This window comes from Microtus pennsylvanicus, chromosome 3, assembly GCF_037038515.1.
Source record: "Microtus pennsylvanicus isolate mMicPen1 chromosome 3, mMicPen1.hap1, whole genome shotgun sequence".
Taxonomy (NCBI): domain Eukaryota; kingdom Metazoa; phylum Chordata; class Mammalia; order Rodentia; family Cricetidae; genus Microtus; species Microtus pennsylvanicus.
The window spans coordinates 43,229,066-43,250,000 of NC_134581.1; the positions used below are offsets into that span (position 1 = coordinate 43,229,066).

At 43.5% G+C, this 20,935-nt stretch overlaps 2 protein-coding genes across 2 annotated transcripts in view; both read right to left on the reverse strand.

Annotated features, from left to right (window-relative positions):
• Gclc (glutamate-cysteine ligase catalytic subunit) overlaps positions 1–17,512 on the reverse strand; it is a 40,006-nt gene extending 22,494 nt beyond the window's left edge. Inside the window, exon 1 of the mRNA XM_075965157.1 lies at positions 17,094–17,512. Coding sequence (XP_075821272.1) covers positions 17,094–17,243 — 150 coding nt within the window. The 5' untranslated portion in view covers positions 17,244–17,512. The remainder of the gene's footprint in view (positions 1–17,093) is intronic.
• Positions 1–20,935, reverse strand: part of Elovl5 (ELOVL fatty acid elongase 5) — a 318,923-nt gene that overhangs the window by 209,803 nt on the left and 88,185 nt on the right. The gene's annotated exons all lie outside the window — the stretch shown is intronic.

Sequence of the window (20,935 nt, forward strand, 5' to 3'; positions counted from 1 at the left end):
TGTTTTTTGTCTACAAGCCACTTATGAGTGAGTACATATTATATCTGTCTTTCTGGGTCTGGGTTACCTCACTCAATATGATGTTTTTTAGATCCATCCATTTGCTCGTAAATTTCAAGATGCCATTATTTTTTTTCTGCTTGTAGCATTCCATTGTGTAAACATACCATATATTCTTTATCCATTCTTTGGTCGAGGGGCATCTAGGTTGTTTCCAGGTTCTGGCTACGACAAATAATGCTGCTATGAACATAGATGAGTACATGTCTTTGTGGTATGATTGAGCTTCCTTTGGATATATACCCAAAAATGGTATTGCTGGGTCTTGAGGAAGGTTGTTTCTTAATTTTCTGTGAAAACGCCACACTGACATCCAAAGGGGCTGTACCAGCTTGCACTCCTACTAGCAATGCAGAAGTGTTCTCTTTTCCCCACAACCTCTCCAGCATAAGCTGTCATCAGTGGTTTTGATCTTGGCCATTCTTACAGGTGTAAGATGAACTCTCAGAGTTGTTTTGATTTGCATTTCTCTGATGGTTAAGGATATTGAACAATTCCATAAGTGTCTTTCAGCAATTTGAGATTCCTCTGTTGAGAGTTCTCTGTTTAGGTCTGTACCCCATTTTTTAATTGGGTTATTTGCTCTTTTAATAACCAATTTCTTGAGTTCTTTGTATATTTTGGAGATTAGTCCCCAAACAGGGACTTCTTACCCACAGGTACCCTGCCCTCCAAGAGGAACAAGTTAGAGAAGGGGAAATTCAGCAAGGTTACCTAGGCAGCACTTGGGGTTACCTGCAACAGTAGTTGCCATTCTGTGAGGATTTTCTTTCTCTGGTTTCAGTTACCCACAGTCCCAAAAACTTGCTATGTGTTTCCTTCTGACAAAGATCAGTCACATAACTCTTATTACAATGTATTACAATTATTTGTTAATCTCTCACTGTGGACAGCAATTTAATTGATTTGCTTGATTTACAGAACCCTAATGATTAAGGAGTGGGTATGCCAATTCTCTAACTCTGACTGGGCTATAAGGCCAGAATTCCAGCAACATCACATAAGCAGACTAAATACATATACCATTCTGAAAACATATATGGGCTGCAGAGTGACTAATTCAATTTCGTGTAATCAATGTACCATCCCAGAAGTGGCAGGGGAAGAAACAAAACACTCAGCACACACCAGCATCAGACGTGTATTCTCCACAGTACACAGAATTTGAAACATGGCTGCCCAGCACCCATGAGTTATCCTTTCATATGGAGAAAGGGACCAGTAAAAATGCCTGCATACTTTGCTATCTTTTAGAATGTATACTGCTTTCTCCATATATTAACACTTAGATCTCTGACATTTCTATTGGTGAGAGTAATTTTTATCCAATTAGCTAAAAGTCACTAATATCTTTCAACAGTTGAGTCAAGAACAGAGACATAAAAATCTAGTTTTGAATATCTGTGAGCTATTGAATCAAGACAAAGACACACATAGAGGCTATTGTGAACTCTGCTGTGTGTGTTAATGTTGCCTGGAACAACCAGAAATGTAATTCTAAGTCATACTGCTTGTTCAAGCAAAGCTGAGCATCTTTATGTTCATGTAAAATTATACCAATAAAAATAAAGAATCTTAATTGAGGGTGATCTAAGTACTCTGTAACATACTGAATACAGAACAGACATACAGCAAATATTTGCAGCATTGGAGGTTAAAATAAGAGTAATAATACTCAGAATGTTACAGGAAGCCTGTAAGTGGTACATGAAGTAGTACAAATTAAACCTTCTACTTCCTCTTACATTTATAAAATGTAAGGCCTGTGGAAGGGAGCCAGATGCTGAAGTATGCTGGGCATTTAGGAAGCAGTGCCTTCTTGCTATCGACTTGTGCAAAGAGGAAGTCATCCATTTCCCTAGGACTAAAGGAAAGCTTCCCTGAGAAAGACTACTTTGAGAAAGCTCTTTGTCAGCTTCTATATAAATGACAACTAAGCAATTTCCACACTCAAAGGTGTTTAACCCACCCAGCATGCACCTGACTCCTGGAGAGAAGAATCCAGTACCTGTTGTGTAAGGTGCCACGAAGTACTATTTCTCCCACAGGGTCGTGGTGGGTACTCTTTAAGCCCTAGGGAGGGTCAGTGTAGGTGGGAAGGAAGGCCAAGTGTCTTATAGCTTAGACAGGTCTCCAGCCAGCCACCCCCAGAAGCTGGGTTCAGGGCCAGCCCCTACACTGCTGCTCTCCTCCAGCCTATGAGAAGCTGGACTACTGCTAGAGCCACCAGCACTCCCTCAGAGACCCAGTTTTCTCTTCACACCAACTCCTGGACAATTCCACAGCCATTCTATTAAAATCGACAATTAAACAGTGATGGTTGGGAGTTCTTCCCCAAAGTTATTAATGTTTTGCTGTGTGGGGAAACCATTTTATAGATCTAAGCCACGGTTCAGCCGCCCATTCCACTTAACATTATTTCTTCTGTTCTTTCATTCTTCAACAAAATCCTGAGATGAGCAGGTATTGGGAACACTGAAGAGTCAAGGTCACACTACAGCTAGAAAGACAGTCACTAACAGTAGAAAACTAAATTAACTGAATGGGTCCCCAAAATGTGGAGGATCAGGGCCTAATTAAATCTAGGGATCCAGAGGGCTTTCCAGATGATGTGCCATTTAATTCAAGCTAATACTCAGAAGGGACACTGGCTACACAAAAGCAAGTGTCTACAGAACATTCCTGAGACATAAATACGATGCTCTACTTCCTATCCACTCCTGGGGAGCAGATGTAGCACGTGCTCACGCACTGGGCATCATCTCACAATAGTTCTCCTCTAATCGTAAACCCTTAATCCTGGACCATTCCCTACAGAGAGGCATTAGTAACTTATTTTGGGAGCACACTCTCAGCCATCAAGTTGGACAGCACTATTTCTATATCGAGCCTGACACACAAACCTGAAGAACCTGTTGGTGAAAGCCATAGTGATATTACTTGATTTTTAACCACCCCATAGTAGGGAGAATCTGAATGTCAAAACCAAGAATATTTGTGCTGAGTACAGTGTAAAACTGAGTGAGAAATCTGTGGTGGTTTGAATAAAAATGGCCACCACAGGCTCATGTATTTGAATGCTTAGTCATCAGAAAGTGGAACTCTTTGAAAGGATTAGAAGGATTAAGAGGTGGTCTTGTTGGAGTAGGCGTGGCTTTGTTGGAGGAAGTCTGTCACTGGGGGTGAGCTTTGAGGTTTTAAAAGTCTCAGACAGGCCTAGACTCTCTTCTCTCTTTTTGTGGCTGGTGGATGAGGTTGTAGCTCTCAGCTACTGCTCCAGTGTCAGGTGTGACTCCATGCTCCCCACCATGATGATAATGGACTTACCCTCTGAAACTGTGAGCCAGCCCCCAATTAACTGCTTTCCTTTTAAGGAGCTGCCATGGTCATGGTGTCTCTTCACGAAGCAATACAACAGTGACTAGGACAAAATCCTAGAACAGGAATTTTCATACCAAAATTTGAGATGGGTCAGGTTTGACTCAAGGTGGACCCCAGTGTTATCTATCATAAATGTCAGAACTGTGCATTTCTGGTCATGTTTAGCAGCTTTGGCGTACAGAGTACAAACTACTGTGGTTTTCTGCCTGTGATAATATGGAAATAATTGGCAAGATGTTAACAGTAAATTGTTCGTGCCTCAAAAAGGTTTTCAGTAGAATCTGAAAACATCTCATGTATCATAACTGTCCCTTCCCCTCTCACATATACTTCAAGATGTCAATTTATGCCACAGAATTATACAATACACTCTAGGGGAAGTTTAGATATGTAGAAATTAAACTTGGCCTCACTCTGCTCTGGTCTTTGGTTGGCATCTGGCATGCTTGATTAGGACAGTAGCTTCCAGAGCTGGCTGCTTTATTAATTATTAATCTCATATTAATTATTAACCTCAATTTTAACACTGCATAAGTGAACTTCTCTTGTAGGCGGACTTACTTCTCTGAGTCACTTTGGTCCACAGAGGAAACTTTTCACATGCCTGGTTTAGTGAGAAGAGGCCCATGTGAAAAATGAAGACTTTAAGAGAAAAATGGGATTGCGATTCTCACAAAAGGAAAAAGATCATGTTCTCCATATTTAGACTTTAACATAAAATAAAATTTCATTTATCTGATGTGAAATAGAAGTCCCGACTAGAACACTTCTATTGCTGTAGAAAGGACAGAAACCCAGGAGATACCAGAATTCTGACCTGGACACAGTGACAGTGGCACCAAAGAGCCATGAATGCAGACTCCTCCCTAATGCTTACAAGTTTTCCACATTAATCTATGACTTGGGCATGTTGGTGCCTGTGTATATACAGGTTAAATGATAGCTGTTAGGAGTCAGTCTCCTCCTCCCATTATGTGGGTTCTAGGAGCCCCACTTAGGTTGTCAGGGTTGCGGGGCAAACCATCTTTATCCACTAAGCCATACAGTCACCCCTGCTCTTTTATGCTTTAAGGATGACATAAAACATCCATTTTTTAGGCCTCTTAATTTAAGTTAGCTATTTTTTAAGTGATTCAATTTTTCTTGGCATGTCATTTTAAATTTTCTGTGTAGCCAGACGGTGGTGGCGCACGCCTTTAATCCCAGCACTCGGGAGGCAGAGGCAGGCAGATCTCTGTGAGTTCAAGGCCAGCCTGGTCTACAAGAGCTAGTTCCAGGACAGGAACCAAAAGCTACGGAGAAACCCTGTCTCGAAAATCAAAAAAAAAAAATTCTGATATGTATGAAGCCCTCCCTTGTTTATGAACCTAAGAAGGACACATATCAGGTTATCAATGCGAAGTCTGTCTTGGCCACCAATAACGTACAGTATTGTAAATATAAGCAGTTATTTACCTCAAAACAACCCTGATTCTAGATTTTAACTTTAGCCTCTAGATTTCAAGGGCAATTGAACTCCTTAGCTCTTTCCCAAAACAAACTATGTCCCGTGTCAGAGTTCCAGTTCACATGTATGTGGAGGACACGACACGGAATCTGCTTCCTACTCAGAGGCTGTTTGCAATCAACTGTTGAGAAGTAGGCAGAGCTGGGGAGTGGGGTGAGGTCACCATCTCAGAGTGTGAGAGCCGTGCATGCTGCAGTGTTTCCTCCTAGGTGTTTGCACTTAGAGAGGTGAGCAAACACACCCCCTTTCCATATACTTACTTGTCCTAAATCCTGTAAGAAACAGGAGAAACTCGGGGGGTGTAGTGGAACCAAATCATGTAACAAGTAGTAGGGGCTTAAAACAGGTAACCCCAAAGCACCCACTGTACTCAGAGACAAGATGATAGTAACACAAGTCCCCTTTCTCCCAAACACTGAAATACCATTCCAAAATATTAAGAATATGAACACAGATACTCTCTGCTAATCATAGCTCCCAAGGGCAGTGTCAGGGTCCCATTCCAAACCTGCTCCTGATGTTAGCAGGCTGACCACTAGAGTCATTCCAGCCTGCTTTAGACATGACTTGGGACATTTAAACAAGCTGAATCATGCCTAAAGGTCAAGAGCCTCTGGTCCAGCATAGGCTGCCTAACTGTAAGGCAAGCTCAGCATGAGTATCTTATGAATAGGGCCAGCTTGCCAGCAGATTGCCTGGGAAGGTTGCAGTCATGGACTCAACTTGTCAGCCTTTGTCCTCGGGATACACAAGGAACACTGTCATTCTCGCAGTGCTGGCACTCACTGAGAGTACTGCCATCTGATAATGAGAAACGCTTAAGCTTAAGTTTGCCTCTAATAGGGCTCTGTGATGCATACATGTCCTCATGAGGAGTGACACTACTTGCCACTGTCCCTTGCCCTCCCCTTGTTTTCCTGATCTGTTGTGAAGTCTGTACACACCATCCTTGCTCCTGCCTGCTTGGGCAGCAACCCGGGGGAGCAGTGGAGAATCTCAACAGTCCACTTGGAACCTGGGAACCACACACCTCACTTTCCTGGTGGTTTTTGTTGTGTTTTGTTTTGTTTAAGCAATATGAAGATAATACCAGCTCCATGGGCCCCAGGGAGGAATGGCACCAAACATTGCCTTTGCAGGCTTATTGGTTTCCATCTCTATAACAGGGGCAGAGTTTTTCAAGTTGGTTACACACCTTGGTGGTCATGGTAGGTACTATTAATACTAGAAAATATGAATTTATTGCAACAGAGAAAAGAACATTCAGGTGACAAAAATAGTTTCACTTGGAATTTTATTTTAGGTCTAGCCTTACTTAACTGAAAGTTACTTATGTACAACATGTGCAATTCGGCTGACCCGGGGGTCCCTCTCAGAGCAAGAATCCCCAATAGTCTCCCAGGAGCATTAGGTCAACTGCCATCCTCCACCCGACCCCTGCCACCATGCAGCAAACACACTCGCCCTTCTGCTTCTCCAGGAACCACACAGGTCTGTCAGGGCACTCCCGTGTTACTTCTTCAGGGGAACTTGGTAGGTCTCACACACCAACCCTACTAAAGCGGCCACTCACACGGTAACAGGTAAACCACCTTACATACTCTGTTTCCCAGAAGCCCCTGTACCTAAGTGCACTCTGGCTACCCAAGGTTGTGTCTTCAGAGCACAGGCTCACAACCCTCCCCACACACGAGTGGGGATCTGAAATCAGTGTGCTCTGCTACTAGCACTAAAACACTTTTAGGTCTTCAGACTTCTTTATACAATTTCATTTCTTTTTTAGCTATAATGAAGCAAGTCGTTGGAGTTACACAGGTGGCCTTACTGACTCCCATTCTTTGTCACCTTAATCCATTTTCCGTAGTTCAGTCTGAGCCAAGCAATAAGACTGCCAAGCTCCTCAGAACTGAGAACAGATAAGAGATTCCTGGGTAGGAGCTGGGGGTGAAGTGCATGAACTTTGTGCTTTCAGGACTTCTGTTGACTTCCTGCTCTTATTCTACTTGACTAGAAGAGCCAACAGATCATAAGGCCCAGAAACAGCTACTTCTCAGTCCACCAGCATAGACAGGACTACTAAGGAGTGCCAGGCTTTTAAAGTAGCTTTTAATTCCCTTTTAGATGTCTGAGTCTTGCAGCTCCAGAATAAATTCCATGAGGATTTATTTCTTATTAACTTTCCAAGCTTTCCAGTCACTGCTGTTTTCTCTGAGCATCTTCAACATCTAGAGAAGTGTGCCTGATTTCAGACACTCTAGGACATTGCCTAGCTCCGCCATGCTCTAAGAATTCCAGCCCCTAACTCCTGTGGTTGATTTCAGTGAGATAAAAATCACATCTGCTATAGATATGAATACTTTGTCTTGGTGTGGATCTTGGTTTATTGATACAAATTTAAGGTCAATTTTGTTATATGCGCATTTAAAAAAATTATTATGTATACAGTGCCTGCATGCATGCCTGCAGGCCAGAAGAGGCCCCAGATCTCATTACAGATGGTTGTGAGTCATCATGTAGTTGCTGAAGAAGGGCAGACAGTGCCCTTCACCACTGAGCTATCTCTCCAGCCCCTGTTATATATACATTTCTGCTCTTGATTAAGGTATTGTGTTTGTGCAGCTCATTTAAAAATGTCATGTATAATTAAGAAATACAGGTTAATAGATAATAGTCAAGATTGTTGTCATGCTAGTTAGGTTTTCTAGATGTACAGAGATGTATTTCAGGTGGATAGATATTCTTTAAATCTTTCAAAGATTTACAGAATATGGCATTTAAAATGTTTAAGAACTTAGGACTTTTCATGACACATCTGCTCCTGGAAGCACCAATCTACTTCAAGAGGAAGATGGGCATGGAAGTGGCTCCTTATGGAGTTTGTTAGCCATTTGAGCAAGAAACTGCTCTTGCCTGGACTGCTTGATGGTATGCTGTATGAACTGGACAAGCAGGACCTGCAGGAAAATGACTGCTCAAGTTGCCTAAAGAAAGTAAGACAGTTCTTCAGGGTTCCTGCTTCATGAAAGAGTCTGCTGCTAGACATGCTGCAGGACACAAAGAAGAAAGCAACTGACAAACTTTGCCAGTACAAAGCATAAGAGAGCTTTTAAATTTCCTGCTTCACGGAAAAATCTGCCAGATACTATGGGCCTGTAGGCTGAAGATGGATGCCCCAATGGTATAGAAGAACTTTGGGTGACTGTCCTGGCAGCAAGAAGTCTGTCAATTCTAGAGTTTTGGAGGTTGCTTACAATGAATTTATTGTTTACATAGGTAATATTACATCCTTCTGGAGTCTTTGATGGAGCTGAAGAAAGATCGTTATAATTATAAAAGATAGAGTAGGTCTAAAACTTTAGACTCACAAAAATAGGATAGATGATACAGTATTTTCAATAATTTGCCAAATGTAAATGAACTAAATATTGTAACAATAATTCTTGCTTGATACCTATTTTGTTATATGTAATCTTGCCATGTTAAAGTAAAAAGCTTTTTTTATAATTAGATAAAAAAGGGAAAGTGATGTGGGATTCCCCTCTGCATACTGTGAATATGTTTTATTACCACTGGTTAATAAAGAAGTTGCTTTCGGCCAATGGCTTAACAGAATATAGCCAGGCAGGAAATCTGAACAGAGATGTAGAGAGAGAGTAGGTGGAATCAGAGAGACACCAGGTAGCTACCAAAGGAGAAAGATGTGAGCCACCAGCAAGAACCTTATCTATAAACCATGAGCCTCATGGTAAAATTAAAGGAACAGAAATGGATTAATTTAAGATGTAAGAGCTAGCTAGAAATACGCTTAAGCTATTGGCCAAACAGTATTATAACTAATATAGCTTCTGTGTGATTATTTCAGGTTTGGGCAGCCAGGAAATGAACAAGCAGTCTCCATCTACACATATCTCAGTTTTCTGTGTGTTCAACATACATATGTAAGGGTGCACATTCATGTCAGTTCTTGTCTTTCCGCTTGTTTGAGACAGTCTGCCACTTTCTACTGTGTATGCCAGGCTAACTGGCCCACAACCTTCCAGGGATTGTCCTGTCTTCACCTCCTGTGACCTTGTAAGAGTACTGGTATTACCAATGCAGGGACTACTACAGCTGGGCTTTCACAGGGATTCGAACTCAGGTCTTCACACTCTGTGGCAAGTACTTTATTCACTGAGCCATTTCACCAGTCCACACCTCAGATATTTAGTTCTTTCCAAGAGTTTTACCAAAAATATTCAGGAGTCCCTTACTTTACGGTTTCTGCTAAATCAGTATGCCTTTTAGAAACAAAGACTTAACAGAATCTTAAACGGGTACCACAGGAAAACTACAAAGAAGATGAAGGATGCGTGTGGACACCTGTATCAGCTGGAATATCTGTCTGTAGGGAACTTTTGTTAAACTACAAAATCCTGACAACAGACAATCTGAACACAGCACATTCCAAGGCAGTCCAACAGAGGAGGACAGAGCAGGACCACAGCCAGATTTTCTGGTTACTTACTATGATGTACCAAAAAAATGTTAGGGAGAAAGAGCTCTTGCCCACATGTGTGAGGACTTTAGGTTTGATACCAAGGTGCTACAACACAAATGTTAAAAACAAACAAAATCTCTGCTAGCAAGCACCACATGCTTGAGTGTGAATCTGTCTCTATGGAGCATTACTAACCCATTGTTTCAGGTTATTATCAAATGACCCGGAAGAATCAGCTGTTGTGTGCATTACATAATTTTTCAAAATTTATATGACATTTATTTAGAACATTCTCAAACAGTTAAAAAGTATTAAAAGCACTTGTCTAGGATACACGAAGCCCTGATTCGAATCCCTGGCACTACAAAACAAAGGGATACCAAAAGAAACAAGAAAAATTTGGCTGAATCTTGGTTGAGTGTCTTAGAACCAGGAGGACAGCCAGCTTGCACATAGTATACAGGCAGAGGAGCACAGAGCTGTAAGGACAACAAAGTGGAGAGACTTCCATTTCCTACTCTTACTCAAACAAACAGTGATATAAAACCCTAACAAATAAGAAACGCCCCGTCTGCAGAGCCTCTGCACTAAGAAGAACTAGAATTCACTAAGTCAGTGTTATGCAGAAGTGCCCTAAAGACATAGGTATTCAGACTCCAACCAAATCCTAATTCAGGAGTACTGGGTAGAGAGTGCAGAGGTGTGTAGGTTTTTCTGAGCTACTCATGAGCTATAAAAACAATCCTTCAAAAGATTCTCAGCTAGATAATGATATTCTGGAAGTATTATGGAAGCATACAGGGATACATGAACCCTGAGCACCTAACACGGTAACATTCCTGAGCACGGAAGCATGCTCAAAATGGGTTGGGGGCCACCAATGGCAGGAGACCTGAAATGTCAAAAGCAATTGTTAGAACCACACTAATTATTATAATTCACTCTGTCCACAAAGCTGAATTTAGTAAGGTTGCAGGATAAAAGACAAATTTAGAAAATCAGCAAGATATATGGCCTTGTATGTGCAAAACCAATACATTGAAAGCTACAAAACACTGCTGAGAGAAACTAAGGATGTAGAGATGAGGAGAGACGCACTTCTTCATGAGTAGGGAGATTAAATGCTTACGTATCAATTCTCAAATTAATATGTGCACTCAATAGTATCCCAATGAGATAAAAATCTCATAAGGGCTTTTTTTTTTTTTAAATACACTCTACCTGGTTCTACAAGTCATGGATTCAGTGTATCTAAACAGAGAGGGTATTTCCTGACTTCATTCTCAAAGAAACCAAAGGAGAATGTTATCAGTGCCAAGACAGTGCAACAAATGCGGAAATAAAACGACAGCGAGCAGCAAGGAGGTACACTTTGGGAGTGAAGGAAGGCTAGTCCTCCCAATAAGCACTGGAGCAGCATTCAATAAACACATACATGCGTATGCACACACACAAAACACAAGGTATCTTTCTTTTCCAGGGAGTAAGGGAGAAAACCAGAAGCTTTGTAATGTCTATGAAGAAATGAATTGTTTTTGCTTCAGACAAAAAGTTAATATCCAGAGTTTATGAAAACTGCAGAAATTAAATACCAAGGCAATAAAACTGTCATTCACTGAATGGACAAATGAATTGGACAGTGCCTAAAAGAGAAACACAAATGGTCAGTGACTACTTATAAAGCGTGCAATACCCCTAGCAATCAGGAAAATGCACATGAAAACTATGGAGATACCAGCTCACCCTAGTCAGAATGGCTGTCATCAACACATCTGACAAATGTTACAAAGGATATGGAGAGAAAGGAACCCTTATTCACTGTTGGCAGGGGTACAGACTGATATAGCCATTATGGAAATCAGTTTGAAGATTTCTCAAAAAATTAAAAATAGAAATACCACATGATTCAGCTGTCTCACTCCTAGGCATTTACCCACAGAACTCCATACTCCACCATATGAGATATTTGCATCCCCGTGTCTATCACTACTTCATCCATTATAGAAAGAAACTGAAATCAACTTAGTTGTCCATCAGCAGATGGATAATGAAAATTTGACATACTGTACATATGTATGTATGTACACACAGACACAGACACACACACAATTTAGCACTAAAGAAAAAATGTGATCACATAACTTGTAGGAAAATGGATAGACTCGATATGTAATATAAAGCAAAGTCACACAATCCCCAAAAGAAAAACCACTCATATTCTCTCTTATATTTGGAAGCTAGCCAATACCTGTAAACAAATGTACACGTGGGTATAGTATAATATAAAAAAAGAAAAGCTAAATATTAGGGGATGAGGAAATACTGGATGCAGGTGATGGATACAAATTATCAAAGGATAGAAAACTAATCGCGTTTCTACTTCTATTCGTTTTTGGTAGTGGATATACAGATATATTCATTCAAATGTCATCATATAAAATCCAGCATGAAACGCCACAGTTTGTTCTGAAACACTATTCTGTCCAAACATGGCCCATGAATAGAATTGTGTGAGAGAACTCTAGGTGCTTGTGAGAAAACTCCAAGAAAACAAGAGTCTTATGACCTCAGTATTTTCAAAACAAGAACTGTTCTTGGAATGTATTTTCAGGCTCCTCCCAGTTGTTTCAGATAGGAAGTCCTTCCTTCAGGTTATCATTATTGCTTGCTTGCTGGTATCATTCAATTAAATGTTTAAACTATCCTTTCAAAGCCCCTAAAGAAAAACATGTTTTGGGTTTTGTTTTGCCACGTGTGGCTTGTCCTTGTAATTGTACACTTTATTCATGTGATTCTTCTTACCCTTCAGAATACACACTGTCTGAAGCTCTAAGACTGCCATTGCAGGAGACTTTAGTCTACCTCATCCATCAGTTCCACCCCTCAGGTCCCGCCATCTCTAGAGTGGAGACACTATTCTAACTGCAGCAGCAGATCATTGAGTCTTTGGGTTTGGTCTAATTTTGTTTGGTGTTCTATTTTTCTTTTTTTATTTGCAAGATTTTGTTATTGATAAAGTTTAAAATAAATAAAATTCAAAAAAACTGAATTGTGTTCAATAGTATATTCTAATAAATCAATAAATGTGGTTCTGAAATATAATTGAGATTCTGAAATGCTATTTTATTATTATAATTTTATTCTTTTGTGTATGTTTATGTATGTCTGTGCACCACATGAGTGTAGTACTACCCTCAGAGGCCAGAAGAGGGTGTTGTATCCTCTAGGACTGGAGTCACAGATGACTGAGAGGCCATGTGGGTAATGGTAACAGAATCTGGGGTCTCTGGGAGAGTAACCTAACAAGTGCTCTTAACTATTGAGTCATTTTAAAATTCCACGTAATCTACTAAGCTAATGGAGCAGATCTAATTGCAAAACACAACACAACAAAACAAGACACCAGCTACTGTGGAATGTCTCACCCACAATGACTATGGCTACTTAAAGAGATATAAAGTGAAGCCTGGTGGCACAGGCCTGTAACCCTAGCTACCTGGAAGGCTAAAGCAGGAGGATCACAAGTTCAAGGCCTGCCTGTTTCAATTTTAAATAGGGATGGGGTTACAGCTCAGCGGTAGAGTGCTTGCTGTGCATCCTGGAGATGAAGAAAACTTGGAAGAAGCAGGTTTGCACAAGACATTCTTTGAGAACTACTGTATTTGCTTACAAATCTGAAAATGCTTCCTTTCTGCATACTAACTTTGCATTGCTTAACATTTTTATTAACATATATTACTTAAGAAAGGTCTCATCTTTACCACATTTGGGGCAGAGATGAAGAAAAGGACAGACACACAGAAAAGCTATGCTCGCTCTGATGGTGCAGCACCAACTACACACAGGATGTAAAAACACTCTACTTGTACACACAGTCAACATTCCCACTCAGATCAGAGGAAAGTTTGTCAGTTTCCTAGGAGTCTGAGGCCTTGGTTTGTCCTTGACATGACTCAACTCAAGCATACATGTTCACTCAGAACTTCACTTGCTCCATGCACACCATGACAGCGCCATGGCCTGCTTCGTTTAAGTGCTGTAAAAGGGGATTTTTAGAATCAGGTTTCAGTTCTGCTATTAAGTAACAGAAAAGGCTGTATACACAGTTGACAGTAATAATAAAAAGTAGTTATTGCTATATAGATTTCCCAGATCAATAAATTCCCTTTCTTTTCTGGGAAAAGCGGAGATTAAATCAAGGGCCCTAGGTATACTAGGAAAGACTCCCTAAATGAACTGTGTCCCTAGCTCTGCATCGGTATTTATTAGTTTCTTTGAGACAGGGTCTCTTTATGTAGCCCTGGCTGTCCTGGAATTTACTACATAGACCAGGCTGACCTCTTACTACATAGACAAGGCTGACCTCACAGAGAGATCCCATGCCTGTGCCTCCTGGACACTGGGGGGGGGGGGGGGGGGGGTTGAAGAAGTGTGCCACCACACCCAGCTTCCTCCAACACTACACACTCACCGAGCTATAAAATAAACCTGTACCTGGTTCTTCAAGTTAAAATTCCATTTCCTAAAGAAACATCATAATAAATGGTGGCTAGAAGTAGGACCTGTCATAATAAAGGTGAAATAGGCATGTATAGGAATAAGAAAAGACAAACAAAATAGCAAAGCCAGTCATGGTTCCAAGGGAAACAGCCTAAAAACAAACAACAAACCACCCAAAAATAAAAATAAAACAAATAAACAAATACCTAGCCAAACTGTACATACCTGAACTTGAAGGCTTGAAGAAATAAGAGAAAGTGAAGCAAGCAGGTTCAAGATCCAACTCAGTTTGGCAAACACTAAACACAAGGTTCTTTCTCATGTGGAGATATAAACACTATCCTCGTACACAGAGCCACACATTTCTGAAGAGGCAGGCTCTCTTCCAAACACAACCATGACCAGTTTTAAGGTTTGGCTGCAGTTCTTTCTGTTTTTTTCCAACCAAGCCCAGGGCCCAATAGATGCAACGTCAAACCTTGTAAAGCAGTGGTTCTCAACCTCTTAATGCTGTGACCCTTTACTACAGTTCCTCATATTGTGGTGACCTCAACCATAGAATTATTTCGTTACTATTTCTTAACTGTAATGTTGCTACTGTTATGAATCGTAAATATCTGATATGCAGGATATCTGACATGTGATCCCCAAAGGGGTCATGACCCACAAGCTGAAAACTGCTATTGTAAAGTAATATTTGGTATCAGGCCTACCCAGCGTAACATATCAACCTGAAACACTTCTACCAGCAGGGCTGGTCCTCATCTCCAGGGCCCATACCACTCACCACACCTTTCTCTATTTTTATCTGCTCAGTCTGTTTCTCAGTTATTCCCACGGCTTCTACTTAGACTGTGTGTAGGAACCAACCAGCCTTCAGACTTCTCAGGGTATGCGACAGCAAACTCTCCCCATGCACAAGGACTTGTGCTGACTTTTAGCTCTTGAGGCTGACATCAACAAATACTTCAGCAGGAGACCGCCAGAAGTGAAAGAACCACCAGAGTCTAGGAGGGGCTCAGTATCTGTACTCTGAAGGTCAAAGGCAGGAGTCTGAACTGAGGAGGAGAGCAATGCTTCACTGAAGAGCCATTTCAGGAGAAATAACAGGGTAGGGACTTCGCCTCCTAGGAACTTTTCGAAATTCTAATTCTTCCAAGTGTCAGGCTATTTTCAAGTAAACTCTCAACACTGGAAGGCTGGGGAAAATTCGGCTTATAGATTTATATATCAGTTATGACAGAATATTTGCAAAAAGAAATTTGGAAATGTAGTTTCAGCAGCCACTAAGTTTTCACAGAACATTCTTGACATCATATCACATAGGAGCCATTTTAGTCAGGCACCTTACTAGAGGATTACACACACCTCCAAAAGTTCAACTTCCCAACAGACATGCCTAAAGTAGTTAACTGGCTCAGTGATCGTGGCAGAAGTCTTTAAACCCAGCACTCAGGAGGCAGAAGCAGGCAGATCTCTGTGAGTTCAAGGCTAGCCTGGTCTACAGATAGAGTTCCAGAACAGCCAGAGCTACACAGAAGTAATCTGTCTTTAGGAAACAACACCAAGTGTTAACTGGCTACAATGCTGAACTCGTACAGACAGAAGACAAGTGCGCAGGGTTGCCAGGCTGCTCCACTCCTTGGAATGTTTGTGGGGAGAAAGACAAACCTCGTCCTAACACCACCCACCAATGCCTCTCATGAGGGAATTGTGTGCAGTACATACATTTGACTCTACAGCTCTTCTCAGGTCGGCTTACTCAGCAGGGGCAAGCCACTTCAAACAGGTAGTTGTACGTGCTCTTCTTGCCAACAGGGGGCGCACTCACCCCCCACCCGGAGAGAGGATCCAGGCAGTCCCTGGTTAGAGAAATGACAAGGAGGAAGGGGGCTCTCTGGGGTGCACAGCTGTGCTTCAGCTGCATCCATCTCCTCTGGACGTAGTTCTACCCGCAACAACAATTACAAAGACATTAACTACCCCTCCCGTTTTTGTTTTTTTTTTAATGGAGTATGGAGTCCTAGCTAAACGGCAAAAAAAAAAATGCAAAAATAAATTGATTGTTCAAGAGTGGCTAGTTCCATGACAACTTCAAAGGATGCCACAATTTTCTGCCAACCATACCAGGCACACGGTTAGGCCCTAGGAAAAACAGGTGAACGAGAAGCATGTCCCTGCCCTGTAAAACGACACACAAAACCCAGATGAATAACTGTCAGATGTTGCAAATAAACAGAACTTTAGACTAAAATTGGAGAACAGCCAAACATGTCCCTTTTTTTCCTTATAGAAATGTGAATTATTAGTCCTTATACTTTCCTAGTTCAAGAATAACTCTTCCAGCTGCAGACGGCAGAGTCATCTACCAACACGAGACACAGAAAAATTAGCGTTTTGCAAGAAGATAGTCCATGCTGGTGCAGCAACCCTTGAAACTTAGCCCAAGGGTGATAATACTATTATTACGGGAGCGGCAGGCTATCTATGGTAAATGCCAAACTCACACAACAAAGGGGCAAACTCCTCGAGAGGTCATTTAACTTTATGTATCTTATATCAGTGTGTTAAAAAAAAAACCAAACAAACAAGAAACGCATAAAACTAAAGAAACGACAGTTTTAGCGTTGCCGACTTTGATTCCAAAAAACGGGTCCCAGAGACCGTGAATAGGTTTTAGCACTGACTGATTTAGCTGCAGAATCTAACCAGCCTTCCCTAACCTTGAAGTTGTAAGCATTTACAGTTAAACGGGATAGCTAAGTCTTCCGGACTGTTGAGAGACAGCCCCAAGCCCTTGGATCTAGTAATGTATTTGTTTAAACATAGCACTCAAAGTTGGCGGACAGGTGTGTTTTGTGACAGCCGTTTAAAAAGAACCTAGATGATGGAGGGCCGAAGCAAACACCCCGGAGAAATAAAACGTGACAGCAAGCCAACCGGGGCAAGTTAGTCCCGTTCACACACTCATCTCCAAGGTGACTGGTGTGACGGGGCGGCGGGAGGCAGGTACACACTCAGGCACACACACACCCCTCCCACTTAGGCCCTCCCAGGATCCGAGCGGCTTTCGTCCCGACAAGAATGAATGAGCTCCAGGCGCAGCGCCGAGCCCGGCCGGCGACGGGGCCGCGGACGGCCTGGCCGAACAAAGGCGCGCGGGCTCACCTCGTCACCCCACTTGAGTACGTCCTTGTGCCGGTCCTTGACGGCGTGGTAGATGTGCAGGAACTGGAGGATGCCGTGCCGCCGCACGTGGTCGGCGTGGCGCTTGGTCTCCTCCCAGCTCAGCGGCGAGCCCTGGGACAGCAGCCCCATGGCCGAGTCCTCCTCCCGGCCGCAGCTCCGCCCTGGGGGCGCCCTCGGGCCGCGCGGCGGGCGTCCCGTCCGTTCCCGCTCCGGCTCGGACCCCGCCGCGCGGGTGACAGCCCGGGACACGGTCTCTCGCCACCTCCCGGTCTCGCGCTCCCACGCCCGCCCTGCGGCCCAGGCCGCCGCGGCAGCGCTCCACTCGACACCGCCGGTGTCGTGCACTGGCTTCCTACTTGCGAAGCAAAGCTGCGCCGGCACCGAGCATGCCCAGTTCCGCGCCTGCCGCTCCGTGCGCCGCGCTCCGGATTTTATAGGCTGCGGCAGGGGCGGGGACCGAAGCGGCGGGGCGGGGGCGGGGCCTGAGACGGGGGCGGGGCTCAGGCCGTGGGCGTTCGCGGGTGGCCAGGCTATCAGCGAGTAAGAACAGAGAAGTTATAATCCCAAGAGATAAAAATCCGGGTCAAGAAAAAATGATGGAATGGGATGTAAAGCAGACCAGATTGTTTTTTAAGTGGGAAGGGGGCCTCATGTTTACAACATGGTGAGAGACAAAAAGATGTGTGGTGAAAAATATTACCTCGGGAGTCAGCTGGAATATCTACTCAACTCTTCGAACCTGTATAAAGTTAGACTAATACTTTTTAATGGGTGTTGTACATGGCTTGGATTTGTAGAATCGATTGCTGGTGATTTGCATGAATTCATGTGTCTACAAGGGGTCCGGCATATAGATGCAGTTATTGTAAATCGTCTAAGTTAACTATTTGTCTATGATAGGATCTGGTTGGTACAGACATCATTCATTCTGCAGAAGTCTTGTGACTATCTCCACATGGGCAGTGTGAGGAGCAATCTTCAGAAGTTCCCCCATCTCAGAACCTAGGATTCACCCAGCACCAGGTTAGAGAGCTTTACCATGCCTGCTTGAAGGCACTAGAGCTGGATTAGGTGGGAATGAAGGGAACGTAGCACCTTGCCCCTGAATAACTGTTCGATTAATGTTTTGCAACCGGATAAATATATGCAGTAACTAGCTGATCCATTCCTGGACAGAGGACAAAAAACATTTATTACACCCTTTCTCCTAGATTGTAGTTACATATTTTTTTTTATGTACTTAGAGACAAGATCTCACTAGTAATCCGACCTGGCCTTGAACTGCCTGGAGCTTCCTGAGTTCTGGAATTATAGGTATGAACTTCTACACCTGTCTTAGAGTTAATGTTTAATAAACACTAGTCACATTTAATAAACACTAATCAATGAATGCATGACAAGAATATTTTCTCACCGCCTTCATGTTGAATGTGCCCATCAAAGAACTTGGGACCGTGGAAATTGAAGGTATGCTGTGATTTCCACAGTGGGGGTGTATGTAATTGTGCGTGTGCACAGGTTAGATGATATCTGCGGAGACGATGACATTAATGACTGGAATAAAAAAAAAACCAACTCCTTCAAATTTTCCCCACCCACTCACCTCTGCTGCTTACTGTCCCTACCTTACTGTGTGCTTCCCACCAGCCCTCCTGCAGACGGATGGCCATTAACCGCTGTGTTCTGGTCCTCCTTCACTCTGTGAGCCCTGGTTATTCTGTCTTGTGTCTGTATGCGTATACACCTCTGCTAATATACACATAACACTATATATGTTAGATGGTGACTTTCTTTGGAGTAGAGCTGACGTGTGTGTGTGTGTGTGTGTGTGTGTGTGTGTGTGTGTGTGTATTTTATACTTCTAGAAAAGTGCTCCATATAGCCTACTGCTTAATAAGTGTCAGCCTCTGTGTGGAAAGAGACGAAATGGGGAGAGGGATCAAAGCTGTTTCACCTGTATGTAAACGAACCCAAGGCTCATTTGGTTAGTCTCAGCATTTCGCCCTCCATTTCCATACACCTGCATGATTCAGCACAATAGCCACCAGCCTCCAGTGGCTATTAAGTATTGGGAGTGCCACAGACGTGACTGAACAAGTGAATTTTTAGTTTCATTAAACTTAATTGTGCTAAATGTTTCAGATTGATTTCACTTGGCAGTGGTGTCTCAGATCTGTAAACACCCCCTCACTGTGATAGGACTACCACAGACCTGAGGCTAGACAAAAACAACAACAACAACAAAAAAAAAACCCACCAACAACAAAAAACCAAAACACTAAAATTTCATCTTTTGGTAACAGGGACCCTTATACATAGATTTGGAACAAGTTGGGAATGTGAACACACTGAATTTTCAACTGTAAATTTTATGGAATCGAAATGCAAATGAAGTCTTCCAATGAAAATTTAGTGACCCAGGAGACTAGTGTTGAAGACTTACAACAAAAGTAAAAATAACTCACTAAAAATCATACTTATTACATGCTAACACACTAGATTTCAGGCGTTTGGCTAAAATAAACAGCACATTATTTACGTTGCTCTACTATTTTCTTTTCAGTTCTTTAAGGTGGCGACTGAAAAATTTTGACCCGTGGCCCGCACGAGCTATACCTCGTTGAGTAGAAACAGCTGGGGCAGACTTGTTTACACGTTGGAAAGCACTTTCTCTATACACCTGCTCTGTTTTCTCAGAGACCAGGAAGCGGTGTCCAGGGAGAGCCTCAACTCAATGTCAGGAGGAAAGAGATTTGCACGGTTCAGTAAACTGAACAAGTTCTAGCACAGTCAAATTCCGACGCGATGCTGAACGTAGTGGCTATTTAATCGGTGATCTGAGTTAACCTGCATTGGACTGGGGTTCACCATCGCGTTGGGAGTTCACAGGCACCATGTCCGAATTTTGAACGTTCACTCCCACGCAGAGGTCTCAGAACTCCGGAAGATAACAGGGAAGGCACAGACACTGTGGCGCCTCTGGGCAGATCTGCCAAATTTTAAGTCATGCTCCCTGCAGTGCCTTTAGCTATGTTCAAAAAGAAAAGAGGCACCCACGAAATGAACGTTCAGCAAGCGGCTCCCTTCTGCCAGTGCTTTCTTTGCACCTGCACGTCTCCAGGATGGCACGGAACAGAGTGCAAACCCGTCGGCAGGGTTCAGAGGGGGAGCATAGTTTTCAGCAGGCAGCGAGTCCGGGGGGGATGCTAAGAGGCAGCTTGTAGAACCAGCTCTCCCCTCACAGGCGCATCCCGGAGGAAAAGCTGGGTGTCTCGGGGCACCCAGCCGTGCACGCAAACTCTGTGCGCCCACCGAGCCCGCGAGCGCGCGCACGCGCACGCGCTCAGGCCCCGCCCGCCCGCCGGCCGCGGGAAAACCCGGCCGCGGAGCTGGCGCGGGCCCGGCAGCGCCAGGGCGTCGTCGCACGCCCGCCGTTGTTGTGGTAGCGCTGGCCACGTGACCGCCCGACCGCCTCTCCGGCGCGCCGTGCCGCCTCACCGTGACTCAGCACTCTGCGCGGGCTGCTCTTCCTCCGGGTCTGGTCCCGAGCGGAGGCTGTCGCGTACCCACAGGAAGGTCGTTGTCGTAGCAGCCGTTTCAGAGACGCAAGTCCGGACCGCGCGTCGGTCTTCGGGCGTCACGCGATTACGTTTCCTCGTTGGCGGCTTTGCTGAGATCCTGGAAGGGGAGCGGAGGCGCTGTGCCCTGGGGACTCGAGCTCCCCCGGGTCTGAGACGGTGCCTAATGGCCTCCAGCGGGTTTTAATAAACTGCCCTGGGCTGCGTCTGCCTTATGCCACACAGTTGAGTTTCTGGGGGAAG